The sequence below is a fragment of the Calypte anna genome, chromosome 6 (genome assembly GCF_003957555.1).
Source record: "Calypte anna isolate BGI_N300 chromosome 6, bCalAnn1_v1.p, whole genome shotgun sequence".
Lineage (NCBI taxonomy): Eukaryota > Metazoa > Chordata > Aves > Apodiformes > Trochilidae > Calypte > Calypte anna.
The window spans coordinates 30,270,279-30,294,648 of NC_044252.1; the positions used below are offsets into that span (position 1 = coordinate 30,270,279).

General features: G+C 40.5%; 2 protein-coding genes across 2 annotated transcripts in view; one reads left to right on the forward strand and one right to left on the reverse strand.

The window, feature by feature from the left end:
- On the reverse strand, positions 1–16,210 carry MCMBP (minichromosome maintenance complex binding protein). Its single transcript, XM_030453503.1, has 16 exons — positions 16,014–16,210; positions 15,324–15,409; positions 14,066–14,206; positions 13,707–13,748; positions 13,153–13,254; positions 11,623–11,752; positions 10,452–10,603; positions 9,639–9,739; positions 7,996–8,165; positions 7,024–7,147; positions 5,354–5,471; positions 3,748–3,913; positions 2,177–2,310; positions 1,187–1,351; positions 660–748; positions 1–382 (listed from the first exon to the last, which is right to left on the reverse strand). Exons 1-16 carry the CDS (start codon positions 16,069–16,071, stop codon positions 256–258), a joined length of 1,905 nt encoding a protein of 634 aa, XP_030309363.1. The 5' UTR covers positions 16,072–16,210; the 3' UTR covers positions 1–255.
- SEC23IP (SEC23 interacting protein) overlaps positions 15,583–24,370 on the forward strand; it is a 25,845-nt gene continuing 17,057 nt past the window's right edge. The window contains exons 1-6 of the mRNA XM_030453502.1: positions 15,583–16,499; positions 19,306–19,835; positions 20,837–21,032; positions 21,520–21,713; positions 22,028–22,117; positions 24,084–24,204. Of these exons, the coding sequence (XP_030309362.1) occupies positions 16,187–16,499; positions 19,306–19,835; positions 20,837–21,032; positions 21,520–21,713; positions 22,028–22,117; positions 24,084–24,204 (1,444 nt within the window). The 5' untranslated portion in view covers positions 15,583–16,186. The remainder of the gene's footprint in view (positions 16,500–19,305; positions 19,836–20,836; positions 21,033–21,519; positions 21,714–22,027; positions 22,118–24,083; positions 24,205–24,370) is intronic.

Sequence of the window (24,370 nt, forward strand, 5' to 3'; positions counted from 1 at the left end):
TTCAGTATTAAAGTTTAATATCAAACAATTTGCTCATTGTTACCAATTTTTCAATTACAAAACAAGCTCCAAAAAAAGGTCATAAAATATGTTTAAACTGGCTGAACAGAGTTAAGCGTGTTCAGACTGCAAGGGTAAATATCCATAACTTTTTGGTATAAATTATCTACAAAAACTGGTATAAACAATATTCCAATCTTAGCGTGGCTTCCATCTAGGATTAGACAAAATTTTCATCGTGACATCCCCAAAATGTTAAAGTTCATTCCCATTAACACATTTTTGCTGCTGCAGCCTGGCTTTCCGTAGTGCCTCCAGTTGCTTTGCTCTCAGCCACCTCTCTCTTGACAGCGTTGTCTGCCCTGCACTCAGAGACAGGAACCTGGAGGAGCAGAAACAGCAATCAGAGCTGGCTCATCTCTCAGGTTTGATAAGCCAGCACAGCACAAAAACAGGGTTCTTGCAGTATCCCACGAGCAAGAAAGCTGGGGAGAAAGAGAGGAGGGAACACACTGCCTAAGAATCTGATGAGAGGAGCAAAGGAAAAGGCAACTCCACCTTTTGGTTCCCAGCCAGCCTCCTGCAACTCTAATCAAGCATCACTTAATTGTTACCAGCTTGCTAGGAAGTCTGGAATTAGGATAAAAAGTGGTACTCACCTTGCTACCAGCAGAGTTCTGTGCAGATCATCTGCTGTTATGCTCTCAGGGTCATTCTTACGCATTTCTACGAAGTCTTCTTCTACTGCCTGCAAACAAGACAGCCCAGAATTAAGTGGCAAAAAAAGAATCTGCAGTACAAGGTTAGGTTTTTACCAATACAGCCCAGAATTGAGTGGCAAAAAAAAAAGAATCTGCAGTACAAGGTTAAGTTTTTAAGGATCTAAACAGCATAACCATTACAGGAGAAACGTGTCAGGTCTTTACTGTTGGGAAGTAGTTCTTGTATTTGGAAAGAATTAGTTTTCAAAATGAGGTTTAGAAAGCAGGGTAAGTGTAAAGCAGATCCTGGAATACTCAGTGATATAAATCCTTGAAGGCACATTCAGGATAAGAAAATGTTTCTTGGTTTTCAGAAAACTTCCAAGGAGAATCCCTGACATGGAGAGTACTGGGAAAGTAAAAAAACTTCAGGTGTCTTCTATCTGAATATACACTTGAACATCTATTAGAGAAGTCTTCCATACCTTGGTCACTTCATCAGAGATGCTGTAGTCCAGCAGCCTCAATAAACTTAAATAAATTCGGAATTTGTTCAGCACAGAAGGGAGCACTGCTGTCAGGAGGCTGTTCATGTACTCCTCCATGTTGGGTGGAATGATCTGGGGTTGTAAGTGGACTCTGCAATCTGACTGAAAAATACAATTATCCATCATTACTTTCCACATCCTATTTTTTTCTATTCCAAGATTAATTTAATCTCTCTAAAACAACAGGAGTCACTACCCCCCAGAATTAAGGTAAGACAATTCATTCTGCAAGTGTTTAATGGTTCCCAAGCAGGAGCCTGGTTCAGTTAAGAGGCAAGAGAGCAAATGCTTGGTTCATAGAGCTGGGGTGCAGGAGAGCAGAGATTTCCAAGCTCAGGCTATTCAGTTTTCCTAGGGTCATTGCCCGACCTATTGCTTTTTATTCATGTGCTCATCACCTCAAAAACTCTTGGCCTAGAGCAAGGCTTTGAGAGCAGCAGTGTAGCTGCAGCCATTCTCCACTGCTGGAATCTTAACTCCAGCCCCAGCCTTGCCATGACTGTGCTGTAGTGAAATGAGGCAACCAGGTGCCACTAATTGCCAGGGAGTGAGCATGAGCTTGTGTCAAGCCCACCTGTGCCTAATTAGGGTTGGCCCCCTGGTCCTGCTCATGCGCAGTGGGGGCCCACCCTAATTAGGCACAGGTGGGCTTGACACAAGCTCATGCTCACTCCCTGGCAATTAGTGGCACCTGGTTGCCTCATTTCACTACACTGTGCTGCTCAGCCAAGGAGAAGGGAAGGTCAATCTCTTGGTTCTCCTCTCACCAGGTTCTTGGCCTGGCTGCAAGCACACATGCCAGTATGGTACCCAGCCCTTGGTCACAAGGCAGTTTTCCTGTCTTCCCTTGCCTCTGAAGTGGCATGCTTTAAGTAAGTAGCTAAAAACTGTAGTTATTCCCCAAATTCAGGAAGACCTTTGCCATACCGGTAGGAGTGACTGTCCCTCTGAAGTGATAAGAACATTAATATTGCATGGGAATTCCATCTGGTGGTAACTGAAGTCATAATCCACCTTCTGCCAAGTTATCAGGTTACCCAGTGCTGTCACATTATGTACACCTAGAAAAGCAAGAATAAATTCTCTGAGAACTGGACCTAAACAAACACCAGACCTGACTTTTATTTTCCAATCTGTTTTTAAGGAGCAAAATGTTTTTAAGTGGAAAAGTTCTTGCAAGCATCCTGTTTTTCCTTGTGTCTGTGTTGTCTTCCAGATACAGACAACCCTTTCTTAGAACCAAATTAAGAATTCTTTAAGGATTTCAAGCCTAAATTGTATTAGTAGCTAATCATCAGTCCTACAAAGCCCAGTAACTATTTACAGAGAAAAAAAATCTGTCCTCAAAAGAGGACAAACTACTGCCAGTTATCTGGCAGGAAGTGTAACTTAGCAGTTTAGGGCAGGAGCAGGAAGTCTTGCTGGCTGAAAAACACATTAGATAGGGTAGCAAAACCACAACAGCTGACACATATACTCATCATTTTGCCAAACTGTTACAGAAGTCACTTGCCTTACCTGGAACTAAGCTTTTAAAATTTAGAAAGTTAAGACTGATGAATTAGCTCTGAGAATTCTCTGTGAGATACTAACGTGTACCTGACAACAAGTCCTCTTCAGCAGTGTCACATCAAATGACATGTCTACTGTTAGGTTCTTGGCTTTAATAATGTCTTACTAGTTCACTATAATAAATACAAAGTTAGTAAATTAAGGCAGAGTTACTGTGGTTTTCTTCTGGGACCTTTTCCCTTTTAAATCTCCAAGATGATTCAAGAGTTCCAACCTGACTACTGAAGATCTGAAGATCCTTGCTCTTCTATATGATTCAATTTTGTTCCCAACATCATAACAGGAAATTAAAATTATTTTTTACTCTCAATTCAGTAGAAAACATCACACCAACAGAAATGAAATAAAATGAAGAAGCTCTTTTTATCTACAACCTTTAATACTTACTATTTCTCTTCTTTAAATATTGAGGTTTTTTAGTGATTAAGGACAAATATTTAAAAAAACTATAAATCAGCACAGCAGAGTTTTTTTACACTGCACTACATCTGCTTACCTGATAGAATCACTATTCTGTTCCACACAGTTTTAGCTATTTTTTGGTTTTTATCCCCAATTTTTAGTTGGATTTTCAGGGATGGTTTCCATATATATACATTAAGAATACAAAGCATAAGGAACCATCTTGTTTCATTATTAATCAGGGACCAAGATTTTGACTCAATACAAGCATTTCTGAGAAAAATACTAGAAAATTCCAGAATGTAAAATGAAGAAAAGACCCAAAAACCCAAAGAGATCAAACTGCCTTTTGTCTTGAGAGGCTGCAGACCAGCAGCCTCAAGAAATGAAATGGGATGTGCAAACCAGTTTAGTAACAGAACGTTCCCAGCGGAACACAGTTACCATCCCTGCCTTAGAACATACCAACTTTTCACCTTCCAGATGAGATTTTTTTTTCTATTTAAAATCCAAAAAAAGTCTACCTGTTGTGTCAAGCTGTCCTTGCTCCAGCTGGGTCTCATCTACCACCAGGGAAGTGTTGCTGGCCAGCTGCAGCACCCCACTGACCAAGCGGTTGGCAGCGTAGTCTTTGTGCGGGATGAAGCGCGAGTGGTTCATGTTCTCTATGGTCATTTGGAGGCGGTAGGACTGCAAGCAGGACAGAAAACTCATCACCACTTCTCCTGGGAATTGCTTCCCTGAGCAAGAAACATCACTCTGAACCTCCACAGGTGTCCTGGTTTGGGCCAGGATAAAGGTGATTTTCTGTCTGGTACCTTACTTTTAGCTAAGTCTCTTTAAGTAGTTGCACTTGCTGAAATGAACAGCAAGTTTCTCAGACAGTGTGTGCCTCTAGAACTGATAACACTTGATGTTTATAGTTACTGCTAGAGACTGGTGTGCAGAGCCAAGGACACTGCTCAGCTCTGATGAGAACATTTTACCGTCCAGGAGTATAAAGAGGTCCCACCTGAGCCCTCCTTTGGGGAGGAACAGACAAGATAGATGCCAGAATTGACCAAACAGAGTATTCCATCCCATACACGTCACACTCAGTATAAATTTGAGGCATCACGAGGGCCAAGCCAGATTTCCTGATCTCCTGCTTCCAGCTGCCTGCCCTTTCTGCCTTTCCTGCTTCCCTTCCTTCACCCGGCATCCTGGGAGGATTCCATCCCTTCCTCTGCCTGTGCTCCTGATCCGTCCCAGCCCATATCTGTGTGTTCCTGCCTCCAGTTCCCAACTGCTGCTGACTCCAGGATTCCAGCCTGGACTTTCCCAGGGCTGCCCTGCAGCCTCGGTGGTGACGTGAGAGTTATTGGGGGAAAAGGAGACAGGAATGTGGTTTCCATTTTCCTGTATATTTGTATATATTTAGTAATTTTTCCTATTTATCATTACTGTTTCATTAAAGTTGTGTAGTTTACTTTCTAACCCATAAGTCTCTCTCCCTTATTCTTTCTCCTTTCTTTATCAAGGAGGAGAGAGAGATTAATAGAGAGTGTCTGTTATTCAGTTTAATTGCCAGGCCAGGGTTAAACTGTGACAATGGGAAGTAAAACAAAGCTTGAAGCCACGTGTCTACGTGCTAAAGACTTGAAAATTTCCTGAAGGAAAAGATGTTGGGTAAGAAGCTGGATCACCTGTGCTGCACCTCTGGGGTGAGCAAAGGAACAACTAAGGATTTATTGCAGCAAGACAATTCATGTGACTCCAAACTGGATTCCTATGAATTTTCTGCAGAAATGGTTTCCACAGACTTAGGGATAAACAGTAGCAACATGGTAATCAAATGACCTTGATGTTTAAATGTATTGATCTAGAAAGGAAAAAATCCAGTATGCAGCTTCTGCCTGTCAGTTTAATACCTATGGGGATAATATTTTACTCCATATTCATCCTAGATGCCAATGTAAATACAGAATTAACTGACAGGAAAAGCTTCTCTCCATTTTTTTTCTGCTCAACATGTTAGCAGGAGCCTTTAAGCAACCCTCCTTTAACTGAAGTGCTTTTTATTTGGTTGGAAAAAGTACTCCACCAGCAATCCTCAGAAATACTAAAAGACTGCATTGCCATGACTCTTACTGCTGGAACCAGCTGCTGGATGATGTGGTAGATGTGCTCTGTGAAGATGCTGTTCCTTGGACATCCACTCAGGTTGACAGTGAATTTTCCCAGGGGAAGGACATCTCTCCTGGCGTAACTAAACCAAAAATAACAGAGGTGAGGCAAACACCTGACCAACACTGGGATAAAAGCAGCCCTTGGCTACTCTAAGTGTAGCAGGATTTCAATACTAAGACACCCATAAAAGGCAGACACATTTTTTTCTTTCTCCAGTGCCTGAGAAGCTGAGCTGGGCTGCAGGCTGCTGTGGGAGGCTTACAACAGCAATAGATTTGGAGTGCTTGAGATCCTGCAATGTGCCTTCTGGATGGGCTCAGCTGTTACTCAGTATACTTTATCCTTTTCCTTTCTCTTTTCCAGTCTTAACATCCCTGCTAATCATGACTGTTCATCTCCTTTCCCTGCCCTCAGCTTTCCTCTCCTCACTGTGTATCTTCTCCCCATGCTTGACAAATTTCAACCATTTTGTGATATCAAAGAAAGAAAACACATTCTAGTCCAAGTGTCAGAGCATCCACAGTCCCACTAGAAAGAAAGAACTGTGCAGAGGATAAAGGAAACCCCTCATATGCTTATACTGAAGTACTTATATTTACATGGGGATAAGGTTTCAGGGCACAGAAACCCACCACAAATCTTGCTGGCTGATCATTAGGCAGCCACAGCTTTTCTGGTTGGATCTACCTTGATACCACCTGTCTTGCTGAGGCTGAGAAGTATCTCATGGCTTTTTATACATCAGTTGCAGGTATGAGAAAGGTTGGATGCTGAGTCCACCTACAGCTCTGTAAACACTTGGGATAAACAAATAGGTGCTGTACTACTCACCTTGTAGCACAACAGAATTTTTAAAACCACAAAAAGTCATTTATTTACCAAAATATTGTTTTTATATTAGAAATTTGATCCATTTCAGTCTTGAAGAAAGACTAAAATTAAATTTGAGCCTTAGATCTATACTTAATCTCATCAAAACACATTGTGTGAAGTATCACACCTTCATTTTAATGAGTCACAGGATGCTGGATTAACACAGGATGTTAAACCACCACACAAATCCACTTTAATCAGCCACGACAGCAGATGACAGGCACATTCAGCTACAGCATCAGCTCAGGTAATTATAAATTTTTATCATATGCTTAATGAGAGGTGACTTGAACTTGCCATTCCACATATGTCTACATTCAATTAAACAAATCCCCAGAATGTACTTTTCAGCAGCTTTTAATACTTAATAATTACTGCAATTTGTCAATATCTTTTTTGAGAAGCAAATGCATGTCCCATTTGATAAAGAAGCTCCAGATACAAAGATGGTTTCAGACCTCAGTTTAAAAGAGCACCTTGGAGATTTTGCCCAGCTCTCAAAGAAACACTGAAAGGATATAATGCCACCAAACTGTCCTTTTACCAAAACTAGTAAAACTGACTGTTATTTCAGACAAAGCAATCTGTTTACTGTGTCTATTATAACAAGTCAACTGTAGCTGGATGAGGTGCAACTGGCATAAGTGGCCTTTAAGCTCTTTCTGCTATTTATTTGCAGAGTGGTGAAGAGCCCCATAAGAAGATATTTCTTTTAAAGGATGAATATGTAAATTCTCTGCAAACATCTGAATACTCACACTGTAGAGATGAGATGCAATATAAGGTATTCAGCAGCCAAACTGTCTCCCAAGAGGGCATGGGTGAGGAACCCAAGCAACTCTGCTCTCACTGGCGACAGCTCAGACATGAAATTAGAAACAACTGATAAAAGAAAACAGATGTCAGAAAATGTGCTGTTCCTCACTCTCTTCTCTCTCTAAAAAACTTACTTTCCATTAGAGCTTGATGAAGAAAAACAGTTCCTCCAAAGCAGTAGAAAAAAAAATATTCATAGGTTTTCCAGCTGCATTATTACTGGCTTTGGATAACACAAGTCACTCAATATTTTCTTGAAAATGCTTTGTTTTTTAATTAAATATCATATAATACATTTGAAGAAGGCTGTAAAATTTGGAGCCAGATTTCTTAGACTGATAACCTATCCATACTCAAGGCAGAAAAAAAACCCTACATGGAGCACAGCTCACAACAACCAGCACAAGGCACATAAGGACAAAAATTCAATAGAGGGTTGCATGCAATGATTCAATGGCAAAAAAGTAACAGTAAAATAGACCTCAAGGAATAGCATAGCTGCTAAAAACCAGAATTGCCTGATTTTCTTCAGAGTATGATTCTTTATGACTTGCTATATTTCTTACTGTCAGTATTATACTCAACTGGAAATTTGATTCTCCAGCAATTCATTTGAAAACAAATAAAATCTTATGGCTGAATAAGTTGGTAAAATCCTTGGCCATGTAGAATTCCAAAGTGATATTGTATAAATCACATTAATTTCAGAAAAATAAACCACATAACCATCACCAACACAAACACTTGCATCTTGTTCAGTTCTGAAGTGTTGAACAGTTCCTCCAATTACAAAGATTTGAATTCAGAGGCTGCCATGGATTTATTTGTCTCTGAACAAAGAAGCATCTGTTTGTATGTCCTAGGAAACTGCACATTTACACCTACGCAGGGTGAGGTCAAGTTCAGGTACTCACAGGTTTTACTGTCCTCTTCATTAAGGCAGGCAGGCAGTAATGGGTTAATGTGCTGCAGTTTTTGTGCCAAAATCACATGGATTCTGGGGACTAATGAGGCTGGAGGGCTGTGTACTCTCTGCTCTTCTGCTGTGTCCATGCACTCCATAGGATCGAGGGTTGAGCTGTCCCTAGGAAAGGGCACAGCACAACTGGAATTGGAAGCATCCTACACTCATTTCTCTCCATCTGACCAGAGCAGCTGGAACCAGGCCAAGAACAAAGCAAACAACATCTGCTCCCAGTTCCTGGTAACCCTTCCATTATTCAAACCACTCTTTGAATGATTTTTATGAACACTGTAAATACTGCATCACAATTATGTATAAGGATATCAGGAGACAAAATGTACTTGACCAAAAAAAAAACAAAAACAAAAACAAATTGGATCCTATCATTTTCAGAAAACAAGGAACTGAAGGTATTACCTCTTCATTTAAGAGTTTAGATACACAAGCTCTGCCCTCCATGAAGAGGCCTTAAAAAGATTCCTCCCAGGTGGTTTTCATTTGCTATGTACAAACTAAAACCCCCGAAGTGATTATATCAGTGGACAGTAAAGTTTAGTACAAATTTAATCAACTTGCACTGATTTTAAAAGCTGAAAGGCTTCATAACTTCAAGGCCCCTTCAGGAGTCCACCAGCAGACTATCCACACTTTCCATTAAAAGAAATGTATTTTGTTTGCATTCAAAGCACTGCTGAATGCCATAATTTTGCCTGTTTGGGACAGAATGACATGCAGGGAAAAACCCAACAGCCTGTGACAGACCAATGGAGCTGTCAGTCTGGGAGCAGCTGTCAGGAAGATGATAAAACAAAAAGAGCTGACCAGGCTGTGTTAAATTTTAAGAAACTGGCACTATAAAGAATTCATATGGCAGTCTTGATACTGTATTTATCAGAAAGAACCACAAAACCCCCAACAGAAATAATAGAAAGCATGGTTTGAGGCAGCAGTAGTCTTAAATGGGTCAACAGCTTCATTATATCAATCAGCTTCTTGCACCCTTGTGGATTAGCTTGTATTTTGTCTAGCAAGTAACTGCAGAACAGGAGGTGAAATGGGAAGTTTCCATCAGCAAAATGTGGTGATGTACCTTAATTAATGAAAAAAGCAACCCAATTTGTACTCATTTTGGTCACTTGCCCTCTCAATGCAGACATGCAATTTTTTTTTTTATATTCCACAGAACTGTTCATGGTAACAACTTAGAAATTGTTTCAAAGGGACATTTTATAATTTAAAGCCTATTTGAAAGTTTTATTCACTATTCAATCATTCATTGAAATTGCAATAGGCAGGGAAGAGGACAAAAGATTCAGCTATAGAAGCAGGTTGGGCTTTATAGACAACACCCTAAAAAACCAACACTGTGCAGCCAAGAGCAGAGATGTAGCAGAATACAATGGACTCCAGTTTAAAGGATGATTGATTTAACACTTTCCTCATGAAGCTTTTTTTTGAGCAAGAAAATCCACCTCTTAAGCATAACTTGTGCATTTACACATTCCTGTTTCTAATTAAGGAAACAGCCAAAATATTTTTCTCACTGAAATAAAAATCTCCTTCATTTCAGGATAAGGCACAGGGGAACCTTACCTCTCTTCACTGTTTACTATGCTGAGCACAGGATCCACAGACAAAATCCCATACACCTCCAGAACATCATTGACTTTGAAGTTCTCCCAGTTCTCATAGACCTGCCACAAAATGAGAATAATCAAACACAAAGGCAGAGAGAGCAGGTGCAGGACTGCACACACAGACTAAAGGAAAAAGTCCCAGAAGACTCTACTGTAGAGTGAGAACAGTCTGAGAGAAAAGATGTCTCCCAGTCCTCACTGTCAGAGAGCCCACACTGGAATAAGGAGTTTCTGTGACTGTGGGCTTTTTCCTGCTGGCATTCTTTGCTATAGAAATGTAAACAATTCCATTTTAATCTGATTTACCAAGATTTGTTGAATAAAAGGAGCATTCAACTCAGTAACAACACAAAGTTTGTGTTGGAATTTTCACAGTCAAAACAGCACACTAGTAAATCAAGGATTACTTCAAATACAAAAATTGTTTTTTGGCTTGTTCCAGCACAACTTTTTTGCCTATAGAGGACAAATTTTAAAAGCAAAACACCAAGAGTCAATACAAGCCACATCCTCAAGCATTAAGTAATGGATTTGTTTGTTTTTAAACTAAGTGTAGTGAGAAGGTGCAAGCTCTAATAAATGCCTTTGAAGGAGTTCCGAAATTTAAATACAGCACTCAAAGACAAACAATGCAATAACAAAGAGAAACTATGTAACTATCTTAAATGAGAGTCAATTTCTGTGCCTGTAAACCAGTTAAGACTCCTTACACTCCACCACTCCCTCACTGAGGCCACAGCCGTGCTCATTATCCCTCCACTTGTGTTACCTTTACAAGACACGCTGGTCCCTTCTCTCCTGGCAATGGAAAATTTAAGTCAAGTGGAGGGGAGCAGTTGGGAGAAATGAGATGGTGACCTGCAGAAGCTTCTGTCTCTAATCTCTTTGGCTCCACACATCCATGTATGTCACCTCCACTGCCTGAAAAATAAAGGATTCACAGGCTTTTAAAGAGAAATGCATAATTAAACAACTTTCTTCAAAGAGCAGAACAGAATTAAAGTAATTTAACAGGACATTCAAGACAAAAATATTTAATGATGAAAGGTATGTGACAGAAGATACTTCTAATCAGAATAGAAAACTCTCAACAAATACTTATTTTGGATAATGGAGGTTAAGTGTGAGTACTGGTACAGATTTTTGTCTTTGAAACCTAAACATGGTCAGCAATCTGATTTTCAAAATATAATGCTTAAGTTGTGTGAAAGCAGTTCTTAAAGGTGAGACCATGCATTAACAAAATAGTTTACATTAGAAATCTCTGAAGACTTTCTGCAGCACTAAAGGTATAAGTATTTACTTATAAATACTTATATAAAATATATAAATAATGAATAATAAAAATAAAATATATGATAAATAAAATAATAAATAATAATATATAAAATAATATATAATATATAAAAAAATATAACTATTTATAAGTCATGAGCAAAAGACAAAACACAGTCTAAACTATCTTGCAAACCAGTAAGGATTCAAAAGGAAAGCCTGAATACCACCAAACAAAAGAAATCAACAGCTTCTAATTTATTTTTTTTTCTTTAACAGGACTGCCAATTTTAAACTTGGTAAAAGAATTCTATTTTGACAAGTTCACACCCATGGCATTTCCACAGGTCAGTATCAGAACAGGGAGTTCACAGCTGAGTGTGACCAAAGTAAGAATTGCACAATATCTGAACGGTGGTGGTGTTTGAAATGCTGCCCTTTTATAAAGTTTAGTTCAGGAGGCTACAAATGCCTGGTGTTCACCTTGTTCCTTTATAGAAAGCTGGATTAATAAATCATGTTAGAAAAAAGCTAAGGCAGGAAGATAGTTTTTAGATATTAAGGCTGCAACACTGATCCAAACCATTGCAAATCTTTGGTTTTGAAACAGAACTTTCTGCAAATTCCATTTTAACTATTTTTATATTCATCAGAACAGCCATTACCTATATTTTGCTCTTTCTGTTTGGATGGGTGTAGATCCATATCCTCATCTTCCTCATAGCTCCTCTTGTGGCGACTGGGTGTGTAGGAAGTAGAAGGACTGACTCGTGCTTGGCTTGCACTGATATAAGCTTAAAATTGCAGATTAAGGACAACCACAGGCTCAGGTGAGAAGATTCAAGTGAAGCCAGGAGTTTGGCTTCCTTTAAAACTAAAAATTATTATTGTATTTTGAGCAAGACATTAAAATAATGGTTCAACTTGCTATCTAGATGTCATCTATTTAGATAGATAAATAACCTGCTTAACAAGTGTACAGCAGTCACTGGCTTTGTTGAAAATAAAAATTAAAAAACACTGAGTGCTATTCCACTATAAATCTCTAAAAAAGAGGTTGTTTTTTTCTTTAACTCCCAGAGAACATGCCTGTGCTCTACTACAACTCAAAATCTCAGTGTTTTCTCTCCAACATATCACCCCTAAAGCACAGATCCTGTAAGATTTCAAGACTTGCTATCTGATAATTTTTTTTATTATGACTTTAAGAGAAACACATGATGTTCACATGCTTGTAAAATAGAAGCAATGCTGCATTTGGAAAGGAATTTTGGAAAGCTCACACACTTTTCCTTTTCTCAGCATAATGGGCAAACACTGAAATCTTCTTCACTATTTTCCTAACAGTCCAACTCCAAATTTCCATCACTGCAGGACTTTGCTGTAAGCTTCACTCAAAGGCTAACTCTTACTGATCCTTTTATATACTAAATTGTCTCAGCTTTGCTTTAAAATTGCTTTGGCTGTTCTGTGTCAATGACAAGCAGTAGGTTTTTTAAATTAAAAATGTGAAATATAAAATAATTATATATTTACCATCACATGGTTGAATCCGTACAAAATGCAACATATTATAAGATTTCTAGACCTCTCCCTCATTCCCTTGGGAGAGAAGAGAATATAAAATTCTTTTAAAAAGTGTTCAAATAAGCATTCTCTGACCATTTCACACAGATAATTCAACTTCCATTTACCAGGAGAAACTAGAGATGATTTGTTTCTCCCCAAGCTGTTTCCTGTACTCACTGAACAAATGACACACTGTGATCAAACTAAAAAAACACTTGAGTTTTCCAGGAATTACTGTCTTAAGATGTTCAGTGTTTTTACAGGTTCATTTGTAGGAGACTCTCACTGTGTAACAGTGCCTTAATTTGATCAGAAAATGCCACTGGAATGCCTATGGCTCAACTGAATTTTCTTTTTCTAAGCATTTGATAACAGAAATTAAGAGAAATCTTCAGGACCTTCCCAACCAGCCATGAAAATATTTTAAAATGAAACTCATGTGCATCCTCTTTGTGCATTTAGCACACCACCTATTTTTCCTTTTTACATTTTCTACACCTCCTGAGCCACACACACACACAAAAACCAACAAAAAAATCAATCCACAACAAACTTTATATAAACTATTCTCCTTAGATCTAATTAATTAATTGGCAATCACTGTGATCAATCAAAAAAAAAGATATTTCTTTCACCCATGCTGATTCACCAGGCACTGGAACACAGTAGAAAGTTTGTCTCTCCGAGGTGACTGTTTGTGAGGAGTTGAAATCAATTTCCTGATGAGGCTGCAATACCAACAGAAATTCTGTTAAAAAAATCTGATTACAGAGTTTGTCTTCTTTTTTAAAACTAATCCCACAGGCCCAGGTCTTCAGCCAGAAGTTACAACAAGCATGCAAGACTCTGTACCAAGGACACAGTGAACCCAAGCAGTCTGTATCTGTAATGTTTTGATTCCAACAGCACTGCACTACCAATGGTAAATTGTTTTCTAGGGTAGAAAGTTTCAAGATCAAGAGGCTTCCCTCCTCCCCCCCAAGCAAAATGAATTTTAAATACCACAGAAACAGCTTGAGGTCTGTTGAGCTTAGAATGCCTGTGAGCAGTTAAGAATACTTTGCTTTCAGAGCCTGAGATTAATTTTGCATTTCAAGAGCAGGAATCTATTGGTAAGTGCCAAATGAGCTAAACTACACTTTCTGACTAATGTTTAACCCCCCAAATCCATATAACTTACCCCACATTCTGCCACATCTCTGTATTTACCAAAATGCAAAACCTGTCAAGAAGGAAAAGGCAATGCAATCATTGTGACAGCATACAGAGCATGAATTACACCAAAATCATTGCAATATCAAGTACTTTCTATGATACTTCAAAGACACACTGCTGAAGATTTTGTTAGTTCAGTAATTTTTATTGCCCAACAAATATTCAATTAGTCATGTATTACATATCACTGAACAATATGAACAGAGTTCTATAAGATAGTGCCCTGACTCCATAGGTTTAATTCAGAAACTAGAGAAAACATGAAGACTAGAATGCAGAAAATCCCAAGCATTTATTAGAATAACACATCAGTTTTTCACTTACACGTGCATTTGTGTTTGGGTCAACTGTTTCATATACTCCCATGTAAAACTCAGGATCAAACATATCTTGAACCATGCAGCGAAATTTCACTAAACTGTTGGGCTTTAGGTAATGTACAGGAACATCATTCAGTGATGGAACCTACAAAAGAGAGCTTATTCTAAACAACTGCTATATAAATATTAAGAAATACCCCGAAGTAAGCCATGAAAATGCAACAAAAACCCAGAAGTGGCCTTATGGGAAATCACGTTTAAAAAAAAAGTTTATTCACTCATGTTTCTCTTGGGTTAGAAGATGTGCAGTCAAATCCTTTTATTTTACACAGAGATTAAAGGACACGAGGTGTAAATAACATATCACAAAGTCTAGGCCTAAAACTTGGAAGTGTCCTTATCATGAAAAGAAAGAACTGAAATGTTGTAAATTTCACACAATTTTGCCACCTACCCATTCAGTTTAAATTGTCATTGAACTATTAATTGCAGAATACTCTCATTGAAAAAGAAAAATAGAAATCAGATCATTGTCACTTGTTTTTAGCCATAAGTAGAACAGATTTGGTATGAGAGTTTCTAATCTACACAGCAGTGTTTCATGATGCCATTTTCTCCAGTCTTTTACAAAAATATCAGCCTTTGAACTCAAGTATACATGCTTTTATTTTTAATTTGAAAGAACAGCTTTCTTGCTCAAACCAATAATATAGCCAAATAAGGCAGTTTTAGAAGAAATATTTTTTCCTCAAAACTGAGCCCAAGCATCCATTTCTTCAGCCCACAAACCCGCATGAAATCTGCAGCATCGTGATGAAAAGGTTGCGAGAGAAGAAACTTATAAAAAGCAGTTCAGAAACAGGTGATGGACAAACACTTGCTGCAGACTCACAGTAAGACAGGGCAGGCAGTAACACTTGAAAAAATGACAGCATTTGTCAGCTCCTGCCATCTACTGGATTGTACCACAAACAGGCATCATCCAACAGTTATGGCCCAGGGCAAAACAGTGCACTGGAGTCAAGTGGAATCACTCAAGTCAGGTGGATTGACTTCTCCAGTTCCAGACAGGATTTTACAGCTTTGTTTTACACAGAGATTAAAGGACACGAGGTGTAAATAACATATCACAAAGTCTAGGCCTAAAACTTGGAAGTGTCCTTATCATGAAAAGAAAGAACTTAAAAACACATCACTGCAGCGATTAGGAGGTAAAAAGAATGAAACTTAAGAATAACTCTCAAAGAATAAAACAGCCTTACCCAGTTAGTAGCATTATTTTCTTTTAATTTCTCCCTGAAGTATTCAGTCACCTTCTTTTCCCAATCAGAGTTTGGAACATTTTGGGCTGCAAACAAAACACATTTACGTGAGCAGAACAGACATTTACTCAGCATCCTCCTGCTAACTACGTAAAAATTCACTCCTATTCCAGGCGCCTGACGACATTTTCAGGCTACTTGATGACTGCAGGGATTCCTCATCTGACAATCCGTGAGGCAAACTCGGAAAAATATCATCACTCTGAGGAGCCACCGAAAGCTGAGGCAGCGCCATACGCCCAGCTGGAAGCCGCAGGAGGTGAGCTGCCCCTTCCAGCTTTATGCTCACCGCAGACATTTAAATTTCCGTCGAAATCTCTGCTTTTTGTCAAGATCAAGCCTGGCACTGGCAATATTACCACCCATCGCTAACCCCTGTAGCCGGCACCCCGCTCAAAGGCCTTGGGGAAGCCGGCGGGGAAGGAGAAGGAGGAGGAGGAGGAAGCGTTCACCCGCCCGCGCTGCTGCTCCCGGGCGCTTCTCCCTCCAGGCCTCACCCGTCCCCAGGCCGGGCCCTCCGCTCTCCCACCGCTCCATCTCCCCGTGAGGGAAATCCCGGAGGTTTCGGGAGCCCTGAGAACGTCGGGGAGGCTGCGGAGAGGCTGGCAGCCCCGCCCGACCCGCGCTCACCGAAGATGCCCTGCACGATGCTGAAGGGGTTGTTGAGCCAGTCGGCCACGCACGGCATGGCGGGGAGGAGGGCGGGCAGGGGGCTGCCGGCGCCCTGCAGCCGCTAAACTCCCGCTCGCAAGCCCAGCACGGGGGCTCCAAACTTCCGCCCTTCTCCTCCTCTTCCTGCCGCAATGGCGGCTCTGCCAGGCCCGGGTCCGCCTTCTTCTTCTCCTCCTCCTCCCCTTTACGCCCAGAGGCCCCCGGGACGCGTCGCCGCCGCCGCCATCTTAGGAGCGGGCAGCGGGGGTGAGGGCGGAAAGGGCGGTGCGGCCGCGGGGAAGGGACGTGGCCGAGGTGCAGCTATGGCGGCGGCGAAGCCGGGCGGTACCGGCGGTACCAATTTGCTCTTCTCAGCCTCTGCCACCGAATTTAATTTTACCGTGCCCTTCATTCCAGTCAGCCAGGCTCCAGATGGACCGCCGGGACCCGCTCTCCTGGCAGCCGGTAAGGTTGGAAGGGCGGGCGGGCAGGGGGGGTACCGGGAGCCGCTGTGAGGGAAGCGGGAGTCACGGTGAGGGGCTGTGAGGCGGGAGGAGGTAAGGGGGGGGTTAAATTTTTAAATTTTAAATTTCTTTCTTAATTTAATCGTGGTTTGAATGGTCTTTGTAAAGCCTTAGTGATGTTCCAATCGCATGCATGGGCAGCTTAAAATCTGATGCTCAGTTTCATGTAAAGGAAGGTGGGGTTTTTTTTCTGGAAAAAGCCTTCAGCGGTAGAAATGAACCTAGAAATCAGGGATTTTAAATTTTACTTTATGTGCCGAGTCCAAAATCCAAGACTTTATTTCAGCCTTGTTGTATCTTATCTAAAGTAAGTATCAATATGGGTGAATATCAGTGGACTGCATATTTGTGGATTGAATAAAATGTTTAACATATTTACCATTTGAAACGTATCTTTTTTTTTTTTTTTTTTTTTTTTTTAAGCTTACTTACTTTTGGGGAGGTCTTTGTCACTTAAAATTTGTTTGAATGAAGCTTCATACTTTTGTAGCCGGAGTGAATTTCAGCGCCAGAGGTTGTGGCACATTCCGTGTTAGAGATTGAAGCAGGAAAGAACAAGCTCTTGAGTTTTAATTATGAATGGTGCAAAACGTATTAAGAATCGATCTTGGGAATTGTTTGACACCAGACAGCCAGCATTATGAAGCTCAAAAAGCTATTGTGTCTCCAAGAGTGAGTAACGTGTGTTTTGCGCTTTGCAGTTTGATGATAGAAGATACATTTTCTGGCTTATTTTGGGGGTGAAGGAACCACTGCTTTCTGTCGATTGGGAGGAATATTTTCCCAGTGAGGAAGTGCACTTAAGTCACTTGTGGCTGTCAGGTGACAGTGAATGACAAGGTACCAGTTTATATAGGGAGGGACATACAAGAGGGTCACACAGTCACTGTTGAAAAAAGACTCTTTTTTGTATGTGAAAAATACTGCCCTTCTAAGTCAAAGCTGTACACTCAAGGGGAAATTTTTAAGTTTGTATCAAGTGCTTCTTTTTCTGCCAGTCTGGTTGTATGCTCCAAGTTTTTTGCAAGATTAGAAAAAGGCAAAGTAGGAAGCAGTGGATTGTGTTGGAAACTTCTGTGTGCATGTAGAATTTTTGTTTTGGCAGAACTTTTGCAACCTCTTTTTGCAAAGAAAAGATGCAGTTAGACTAAATATTTGGACCCTAGTTGAAACTGGAGCATAGCAGGTGTTTTGTCGACAGGTATTTATTTGGTAAAGCTCTTGAGCACATTTCTGCATGGTTCTTGTGATCTGACATGATGAGGTCAATTGCCTGCTCTGCTTCCAGATATTCTGGTGTGGTGTGCAGTATGCTTCTTCCTATTCCCCAGTGTTTATGAAATGTGAAAGGAAGAAGAGTTTTACTGTTTAGAGGTCGAGACCTTTTGTTTAGTATAAATGACTTGTAGTTGGGAGATAATCTATAGACCTGACTTTGCAGTGCTCATTTCTTAGAAATTATTTTGGTTCTTCACATGATGGTTCATGTCTATAGGCTTTGGATTTTATTCATCAAACTAAATAATATTTATTTATTGCTATTTATTTATAGCAATAAAATGCTATAGGTGAAAGTAAGAGAAATTTATAAGTGCAGGCAATGATTGCCTCAAACTGACACTGTCTGAAAAGACTACTCAATAAAAGATGGTTAAAATAGTTCTTTTTAATCATTGCAGCTGCTTCTTTTATGATTAATTAATTAGAACAGCAGCTTCCTAGGGAGACTTCTGTGTGGATTCCCTTGTGCTCCCGTGATACTCTATATCACAGATATGTTGGCTGTGGATAAAGACATTTATTATTGTCTGCTTGTAGCTGCAGAGTTGTTTGATCTCCCCCCTTGGCTTGGGAGTGAGTAGCAGAGAAGCAATTGTTGCTCTGTGGTTTCTTCCCCGCAGCCTGGGGATTATTTGACTGCCAGGGCAGATGACAGCACTCTTATGACTTCTGCAGATTGCATGGGCTACTTGCAAGGTGCTCTTCCCTCAGCTGGGAGTGATGCTCAGACCATCCCAGGTTTAATTGAGGTTACTGCAGGATCTGTGATAACATCAAACCTCTTTTCTCACTTGTTACTGGATCCCTGGAAAGCATAAAACTGATTGACCAGGACCTGTTAGACATGTTTTCTCAATGCAAAAGGGCATTTATGGCTTTGAACCTTTCTAAGCTTTGAGGAATTATTTTTTTTTTTTCCCAGAGATTTCTCTCTTGTGCCAGTCCAGAGTAAGAATTTATGAGAGGAGTAGAGCAAGTCTTGCTCACTGGGTGAGTTGGGCTTGTGAGTTGTGGCCACCTTGCAAGCCATATGGGAAACTTTGCAAGGGCACTGCTGAAGGAGCAGGCAAGAATGGATTGCTTGACCAGTAGGTTTGGTCTCTTTGGGAATGTTCTGATGTTCTACTGTTGAATTTCATCTTGGAATTCTAAAAACTAGAGCATAAAGTTCTGTGCTTGGCAACTGTTTTCATGGTAAGAGGAAATGAACCAAGGCTTCTCTTGCATTTGGTAAACATAATACATACATTTTAAGTGTTCTTGAAGACTTTGTATCTTTTGTTTCATTTTATGGTGTGTTCAGTCACCAAGGGTGTGTAACCTTTGTAATGCTTTTAGCTTCATGGTGGCCAAGAGAGTTTTGGAAACAGCTGATAGTCTTACAGAACATTCTGACTGCATACACTAACTGGTTTGAGCCTCTCTGAGCCTTTCACAGTATCTTTTTTTTTTTTTTTTTTTTGCAGATGATTCTGGAGATGTTGGTGAAGAGGACAGCTTCTTGGGTCAGACTTCTGCCAGCCCCAATCCACCACAGACTTTCAACTATTTCTCTCAAGTCCCCAGTAGCAGTGATCCATTTGGAAGTATTGGGCAGCCACCCTTAACCACTGTTGCACCTCCTGTTGGAGCACCAGCCCTCTCCAGGCCTCCAACTTCACTTCCACTTGTGTCTGGGTCACAGGATGGGCAAAATGCCTTTTCACCACCTCTTCCCAGTTCACAGCCCTCTCACAGTGCTCCACCTACATCACAGGTTGGAACTGGGGCTTTTCAGACTCCTCAGCAGAGCTGTCCCCCACCTGCAAATTCATCTGCTCCTCCCCAAGGAACATCTCAGCAGGGCTTTAACCCTTACAGGCACACCACCCTCAGCAGCAGAGCTAACCCATACCTTACTCCACCACAGCTACAACAGGGTTATGCACCTCCTCACTCACCATCCTGTGTCCCACCTGTCCAGATGTATCAGACACCTCCGGGTCCACTGACACAGGTATAGAAATCATTCCTGATTTCCTGGTACCAGAAGAAAACAATTTTAAGTAGCTTTTCTCTTTGAATCGTGTATTTTATCTTCTGAGGATTTTTCTTTTCCCCCAGAAAAAGTCTTCAGCCATTCCTGGTAGCAAAACTTTGTCACAAGACCTAGCCTAGAACTGCTTCTTTAGGAAAACATCCTGATTCTTGAAGTGAGTGTACCCCAAGGCTGCAGCTATGTGAGCCTCTGGCATCAGAAAAAAAGCCAGGTTGTGAAGTTTTGTTACTGTTTTCTGCCCCTTTCTGAGTTTGCTGCTGTTTCAGCTCTGCTGCTGCATTGTTTGTACCTCTGCTGTGAATCTGGTCATTCACCCATTTGCAAAATATGGGCTAAAAATCTATTTTCAAGCTGGTTTCCCTGATGGATTCAGTCATTTTGAAATTATGATTTAAATCACATTGATTGTCAGCAAACCTTTTGAAATGCATCACTTGAGGATTTTGTGTCATGTAAAGCATTAATCTCCATTCTTTTTTACCTTTAAATGGATTAGTAATAACCTGACAAGTTTACCCTGAAAACAACAAAAAAATTGTTTGTTTTGCCTGAGCTATTGCTACTTGTCAAAATTGACAACCTTTATGCAAAAACTCTAATGATGTATAAAGGAATAATGAGAAGATGACATTTTTGTTTTCATGTCACATTGACTGGCTGTAAGAAATAAGCTCAGCCTGAGTTTTGAAGAGTTAAGGGAGTATTTTTAATTTTCCTGGCTTTAGATAATCAAGGTGCTAGACCATAGCAGTTTGTAACAGTGTCTGTGGGAAATTAATAATTTTTCAAAAATGTAATAAAGTGTTCAGCTTATCTGACATCTTTAGAATGAAAGTTAATGTTCTTGGGAGGAAAAAAATATTGTACATAAAAATTCAGAGTGTTTTTTTTATGGCAAATTATACATCAGTTCTGTAATAACTAGGAGACTGAAGTGATGATCCTGTGTGTGTTTTCAGTTTCCACAGCCTCAGTCACAGCTTCAAGCTTCCAGGTCTGCAGGTCCATTGGTCCCAGCACCTCCTGTTCTGCTGCAGAACCAATATGAGCCAGTTCAGCCACACTGGTTCTACTGTAAGGAGGTGGAGGACAAGCAGCTATGGATGCCATTCAGCAGTCTGGATTCTGCCAAACTAGAGGAAATCTTTAATTCTGGTAAGCTGTGGAAACTGTAGTCATATCTGATTTAGAAGTGAACACAAGGACTAGAAGGAAGATGTCAGAGTAATGTCGCCTGTGTATGAAAGAGCAATATGGCAATAATAAATTGTGTTAATAATTATTGTGTGCCCTGCAATTTATTCCCTTGCATTATCTGTTGTTTTATGCTGCCAGTGTTAAGATGCACATCCCTAGTGGATATTTTCACATAGAACTCAGTTATTTGTGTCTTGGTTTGCCTATTTCTTAAACTCTGCTAGTTCTGGGAGAAGTATTCACATTTGGGAGGTGTTTAAAGCCTTTTTTTTGCTGTGTAGAGAGCATTTTAGCAGCACAGTGGTTGCCTGATGCTATAATGCTTCTCTTCCATAGCATAATTCTCTGTCTTGACACATTTTCTGTCACCGAAGTGGCTTGGGCTGGGATAAGAGAGAAAAAAGCTGTGTTGGTGTTGTAACTAAGTGTGAGTTTTGTGTCACAGTCCAGCCTGATCCTGAGAACGTGGTCCTCAGCACAGATGGGGGACGCTATGATGTGTACCTGTATGACAGAACAAGGAAAGCTGTGTACTGGGAGGAGGAACCCTCTGAAGTGAGGAGATGCACCTGGTTCTACAAAGGAGACAAGGACAGTCGGTTCATTCCTTACACTGAGGATTTCAGTGAAAAGCTAGAGGTCAGTGTTACCTTAACATAAACTTCCTGAAGAATTCCATAGTTCGTTGTGTTTATGATCTTTTAGAAATATTTCTTTCTTGTGTTTCATTAAAATGACTTCCAGATTGTACCTTCTGGAACATAAGTAAGGAAATCCTGCAAAGGGGAGTGCAGCACCGTGAGGTGATATCAACTTGTGGAGTACTTCACATGACTTTTGTGTAAATGAAGTTATGTAAATTATAATCTTAACATTACAGATAATGCACAAAGCCAAAAAACAGCTTGTCTGAGAGGGCTTGCTGAGTTTGTGTAACTTGTTTTCTGTTTCAGGCAGAATATAAAAGGGCTCTAACTACAAACCAGTGGCATCGGCGGCTCGAGTTCCCAAATGGGGAGACAATTGTTATGCATAATCCCAAGGTAACAGATGCTGGTGATTGGTTCTCACAGAATTCATTGAGGGTGAACAAGTAGATGGATAAAGGATAAACTGAATGCAGTCTTAGTGTTGCTTGAAATGTACTTGTTGCTTGTTTTCAATATGGGCATCAAAGATGATAAAGTTTATAGAACACTGAAGTCCTGCTTGCTTCAACGTGCTGTCATGTGATTACATGATAAAGCTTTCTGAAAGCTAAGAAGAATAATGGTTTACACAATTTGACTAAGTATAACTGGCAGCAAATGGGACGCAAGTTGAGTTATTTTAACCTCAGTCTGTACCAAATGAAATGTAATTTAATGTAAGAGCCTTCATCCAGATGCCATCCAGAGGGACCTGGATAAGCTTAAGAAGTGGGCCTGTGTGAACCTCATGAGGTTCAATAATCCCAGGGAAGGTCTTTCACCTGGTTCAGGGCAATCTCTAATATCAGTACAGGCTGGACAGTGAAGTGGTTGAGAGCAGCCCTGTGGAGAAGGACTTTGGGGTACTGGTGGATTAAAAGCTGGATGTGATTGAGCAATGTGTACTCACAGCCCAGAAGCCCAACCTTATCCTGGCCTGCATTAAAAGCAGTGTGACCAGCAGGTTGAAGGTGGTTCTTTCCCTCTACTTTGCTCTGGTAGGACCCCACCTCCTGCTGAGTTCATCTGGAGTCATCAGCACAAGGACTTGTTGGAGCAGGTCCAGAGAAGAGTCACAAAAATGATCAGAGGGATAGAGCACCTCTCCTGTGAGGACAGGCTGAGAGAGTTCAGGTTGTTCAGCCTGGAGAAGAGAAGGCTCCAGGGGGACCTTAGTGCAGCCTTTAAATACTTTAAATATTATGAGAAAGATGGGGACAAACTTTTAAAAGGAAAATAATTTGCCCAGAGAGATGGTAGATGCCCTGTCCCTGGAAATATTCATGGTCAGGTTGGACTTGGTTCTGAGCAACCTGATCTAGATGAAGATGTCCCTGCTTACTGCGGGGAGGATTGGGCTAGATGACTTTTAGAGGTCCCTTTCCAACAGAAACTCTTCTATGTGGAGAAGAGCATTAACCTAAAAATAAGTAATTTGTGTATCTAAGCCATGATAAATACTCCACTGCAACTATTTTTTAGGCCATGAGAAAGCAGAATAACTTTTGAAGTAGGTTATTTTTGTTTTGTTTGGTTTGTTTTGATTTTTTTTCTATAAATACTCTGCTAACAGTCTCTTGTGATTGAAACATGGACTTCAGCCTTATTGACCAATGCTGTTAATTGTTCACTTGTCAGAGATTCAGTATTAATAAATAAATAAAATAATCCAAGGGTCAGAAAGGATCACAGTTGTCTCTACTCTTAAGTGCTTCTTCATGGTCAGGAGTTCCGTCCAGGAATAACCTAGAGAAGAAATGCTTAACCCACTTGGTGTCATGAGTTTGGACTATACTAGTAGAGTCAATGCAAGTCTTACAAACAGCCTTACAGCTGATCTGCTCACTTTCTAGGGTTTCTGGGCTATTTCAAATGTTGTTTTCCTTCCCTTCTCTGTACCTCCCCCCTCCCTGAACACAAGTTTTAGTGTTCAGTTTCCTCACATAAACAGTGATCTGCTAAGGAAGGGTGGATACTGTAGTATGGGAAAGAGGAGCTTGAACAATCTTTGGAAAGAATCACTGGGCAGACCAGGTCAGCCAATGATTACTGTTGTTTAAGTTGCCTGGATGCTTTTCACAGTGTGAGAATGATCTCTTTGGATTCTGGTGTTAGTGAAGCTGTTGCAGTCACAGGGAGCAGCCCTAGGGTTTGCTAAACCTAAATGAAGAAAACAGCTCAGTCTGGAGATGCAAGGTGAAGCAATCAAACAAAAAATGTGTTAAACTATGCAATGCTTTCAGACTAACAGCATGGATCATGAGGCTTTTTTTTGTGTGTTTATAATAGGACAATGTATTATTTTTATTTTTTTTTTCAGGTCATAGTTCAGTTCCAACCTTCTACCACCCCAGATGAATGGGGCACTACTCAAGATGGTCAGGCAAGGCCAAGGGTTGTAAAACGTGGAATTGAAGATGACCATGATGAAATTCCTGATGGTATGTGAGTACTGCACCTGGGTCTGGAGCCTCAGTGGTTGTTTCATGTGTGTGTAGAAGCTGGACCCTAGCATGGAGGTCAGATTCAAGTTGTTCCTTAGTCTAAGCTGCTTGAAAGAGGTCATCTGGCTTTGGTTTATTTTTTTGATCAAAGGAGTCCTGTGGG

Excerpts from the sequence above, each read along its gene's own strand:
- MCMBP (XM_030453503.1), bottom strand. The coding sequence starts at position 16,071 with ATGCCGTGCGTGGCCGACTGGCTCAACAACCCCTTCAGCATCGTGCAG. Across the intron at positions 15,410-16,013 it reads CATCGTGCAGGGCATCTTCG|CCCAAAATGTTCCAAACTCT; the intron begins GTGAGCGCGGGT and ends TTTTGTTTGCAG. Across the intron at positions 3,914-5,353 it reads TCCAGCAGCTGGTTCCAGCA|TCCTACCGCCTCCAAATGAC; the intron begins GTAAGAGTCATG and ends TCCTGCTTGCAG.